Source organism: Egretta garzetta, unplaced genomic scaffold (genome assembly GCF_000687185.1).
Source record: "Egretta garzetta isolate BGI_Z169 unplaced genomic scaffold, ASM68718v1 scaffold43, whole genome shotgun sequence".
Taxonomy (NCBI): Eukaryota; Metazoa; Chordata; class Aves; order Pelecaniformes; family Ardeidae; genus Egretta; species Egretta garzetta.
This window is the reverse complement of record NW_009259047.1, coordinates 1,481,839-1,485,511: the sequence shown is the minus strand read 5'-3', so window position 1 is coordinate 1,485,511 and position 3,673 is coordinate 1,481,839. Positions and strand designations below refer to the sequence as shown.

The window sequence follows — 3,673 nt, the reverse complement described above, 5'->3', positions numbered from 1 at the left end:
TCTTGCTGCCTGGCAGGATTTTAGACCGTCTCCCCGCAGCCTGGCAGCGCGGGGATCGGCGTCTCGCTCTCCTGAAACGCCAGCGAAGCGGGGATGGAGCTGCCCTCGGTGTTAGTGGCCTTTAGTGTTCCAGCCAGAACGGCACATAGGTAAAAGACAAGAGGCATCAGGACAGGGTAAATCATGCACTCAGGCTGCTGAGGCGAGCAAAAATTTGGGTTCGGTGTATGCGTCGCTCAGGTCCATCACACATGGGTTCCATGAGCTGGCACGCAGCCCTTCGAGACCCACCCTGGAAAATGGTACGTCGCTGATTTTTTTACCAAGATAAAACAGCGAGGCAGCTTCCGTTGGTTAACGTCCACACGGGTCTACATTTCATTGTCCACGGCTTCAGGAATGTATTTTGCAGCCTTCTATGTGGCACCTCCTCCAAACCATCTGCCATGCTCCTATCTTGTGGCAGGCGAGAGCAAAGGAGCCATCGCGTCCGGGGGTGGGCTGGACGTCACCTCCCCGCCGCGGGCGCTCTGCGTGCCAGGCACAACGCTGCCTGGGTACGTAACCACCCCCCCAAATCCCGGGCTGAAGGAAGCACGCCTTCCATCCTGGAGGAAACAACCGCAGCTCGTGAGCATCGCGCGTATTCACGGATTTCCTCTCTTACCGAATTTTGAGGGGGATTTAATTATTTGATTGTTTGAAACTAAATATTTTAGAAGAACAGAATTAGATTAAATTTTTGAAGAACAAAATTAAATTATTGAAGAACAGAATTAGATTGAATTTTTGAATCTTTATATGTGAAGCACCAACAGCAGTAACTCTGTAATACCTGTAAACCATACCATGTAAAAAAACCAACACATTACAAAGTAGTTATGGTTTCTCTTACTCTAAATTAAAGTTCGTGGTAGTTGTCATACGCCACGTTGCGACAGCTTGAAATGCCATTTTGCCATCCTGTTTTTTGAAACCATTTGCATTCCTGTAAATACACATAATGGGAAATAACTGCGTACGAGTTTCAGGGCGAGACATGAAACCATTCCAGAATGCTTTTGGTTGGGGAAGACACCAGACGAGATGGCAGCGGCTGGGGACGATCCGATGCACGCTGCTGTGCGGGTGAGGAGCTGTGCGTCCCGAGGGGTCTGCCTGGTCCCGGTCCCTGCGGGGGTCAGATCCTGCCCCCTGGGACAGCCCCATCGCAGCGCCCACGGGCTGGGTCGGGAACAGCATCTCGGGCAAAGCAGCATGCAAGAAATGCGTGAAACCAAAACTGCCGGCACTGCTCTGACACTGCGCGCAATCAGTGCGCCTGCCTCCAGCAGATTGATTCACAGTTACGTTATCTGCATTACCTCTGGGCCCAAGTAAAGGGAAAGCCCAGAGCCACCTCCTCTAAACCAATCCTACCTGATTGAGTGGTTAAGCTTTCATCCCCAACAAAAACGTGGATCGTCAGGCTGGAATCAGTACGTAAAGCTAACTACACCTTCCAGGACGGTGATGCTCATCTGTAAGGACACAGTCAAAGAAGAGAGGTATAAACACATCTGATGGCATTTTTTTTGGTTCATCTCATAGTCGGATGTTGAAACAGGTTGCCCAGAACATCTGTGGAAACTCCATCTTGGAAACACTGAGAACTGGGCTGGCCCTGGGCAAGCTCGCCTATAGGTGTGCATTGGGGCTGAGCAGAGGAGCTCTGGAGGTCTAGGCCAACCTAAATTACTCTCTTGACTTGAAACTTTTCCTCGTGTGGGAGCTGCCATCCTCCCTAGCTGGGACATGGCTTGGATAGCAGGCACAAACTCCAGCCGAGCAGAACACCGGCGATAACATTTACCAGTAGTTTACCGGTGGTAAAATTCTGCATGGGCACCACAGCTCGACTGCGCTGACCTTGCTGATGCTATCAGGTCAGCTGTGCTGCCAGCAAACGCGTGCCTAAAGCAGAGGGCATGCACTGGAAGTCTGGAAGAGGGGATTTGCCCCATTAAAAAGCACTGAAAAGATTCAAACCAGCTAGGCGAGGAACTCTAGGGTTTTTCTGCAAGAAAAAGTTGCGGCAGCCGTTTCAAACGGAGCAAACAGAAGAAGTCTACACCTCCTTTTGGCGGTCGTCGTCGTACCTGCAGATTTCCCGCCTGCTTGAATGGGAAATCCCTCATCCTGCCTACCCACACCTTCGACTGTCTGCATTCGTTCCCTAATGAATAACGGCTTACTGCACTTAAAGTAATTGTATGTAATTTTTAGCAAGTTCCTCTTATTTAGTGGCATTTGGGGAAATTTTTGTTGCTTGAGTATTTTCCTTTAGCAATTAAAACACTATTAGTAGAAAGTAGGTACTAGCCAGAGTGAGGACCAAATCCTGCAAAGGGCCGGAGTGCTGGCATTTGGCGCGCGGTCCTGCCTTCTCCCATGAGCATCAGCTGTGGAAACAAAAGACAATTCAACAGCATTGTGCGCTCTGTGCTGCTTCACACGGTATTTTCTTCGTGTTCTGTATGGTTTTAAATGTTAGTTTAAGCATTTAGGTTATTCCTCCCTGCAATAGGCACACAGGAAATAGCCCAGTGAAAAGCTGCCAGTAGTTGAGTCTATAAACACAGTTTGATCTGTATCTTAGAAAATTGTTTCCATTCCAAGCCGTGGTTACAAAGCACTTTTTCTTGTTGGCAGCTGGATTTTTTTTTTTTTAAATCCCTATGCATCCTGTATTTGCCCAACAGAGTTGGCATTGATCATGCAAAAAAAAAAACAAAACCAAAAAAACCCCCAAACCCTGCAGATAAAATAACATTAAGGATCTGGCTGGAACTAACTTGAGCCAGTGGAGTAAGAGTCAAAGCTGAGTTTTTGTTTTCAGCTCAGCCTGTTTTGTCCAGGAGCTGCAACGCACACGGTGCTGAGCATGGGTCCTTTCCCTTGGCCTTCTTCAAAATGTGAAAGCTACTTCAAGAGGACAGGACTAGAGCTTACATCGACTTGAAGAGGCTTCTTATTAGGAGACTGGCAAATATTTAGGACCGGTTTAACAGTGTGACTTTAAAGAAACAGCAGTATTCATCTGAAAGTAGAGAGAGAGAAATGGTTTTCAAAGTTTTTTTCATTAACAGGCTGAGATTTTGCCGATTACTTAATCTTTTCTGAGTTGATGACATGAGAACTGTAAATGACTGCACAAGCAAAAAAGTCAGACTTAAGCTGGAAAAAAAACCCCACATTGATGAGGCGGCTATCCCTGGTGAAGACGCTGATGCATAGGCGGCGATGTCTGGGCACTGATATAGCGGAGTGATGAAAATACGCCGATAAATCGTTCCTAATAAAAGGCTGACAAACAACCTGTCCAGCCTTGCTGGCGGTTTCGGGGGTCAGCTCTGCCTCAGCAGATACTGTGAAGAAGCTGTGCTTTCCTATGTACACAGGCTTTCGTTTCTCTACAAACTCGGGGGCTGGTTTTGAACTGCTCTGGTCCGATTTTGGAAAATTCCATCCCCTGTGGCATCTCAGACCTGCTCCTGGACCTGAAATGAAAGTTATGTATTAATTTAGGATGTAAGTGTCTAAAGATATACTCTGTTTTACTTCAGTGGGATGCATTCATAGGAGTAAAACTAAAAGCGTCTGGAAACGTGAGCAAGACTCCTTTTCATTAAAG

At 47.4% G+C, this 3,673-nt stretch overlaps 1 protein-coding gene across 1 annotated transcript in view; it reads right to left on the bottom strand.

The window, feature by feature from the left end:
- Nucleotides 1–2,925, bottom strand: part of SYDE2 (synapse defective Rho GTPase homolog 2) — a 35,494-nt gene extending 32,569 nt beyond the window's left edge. The window contains 1 exon segment of the mRNA XM_035890661.1: nt 2,835–2,925. Coding sequence (XP_035746554.1) covers nt 2,835–2,925 — 91 coding nt within the window.
- Between the last annotated feature and the right edge of the window lie 748 nt (nt 2,926–3,673).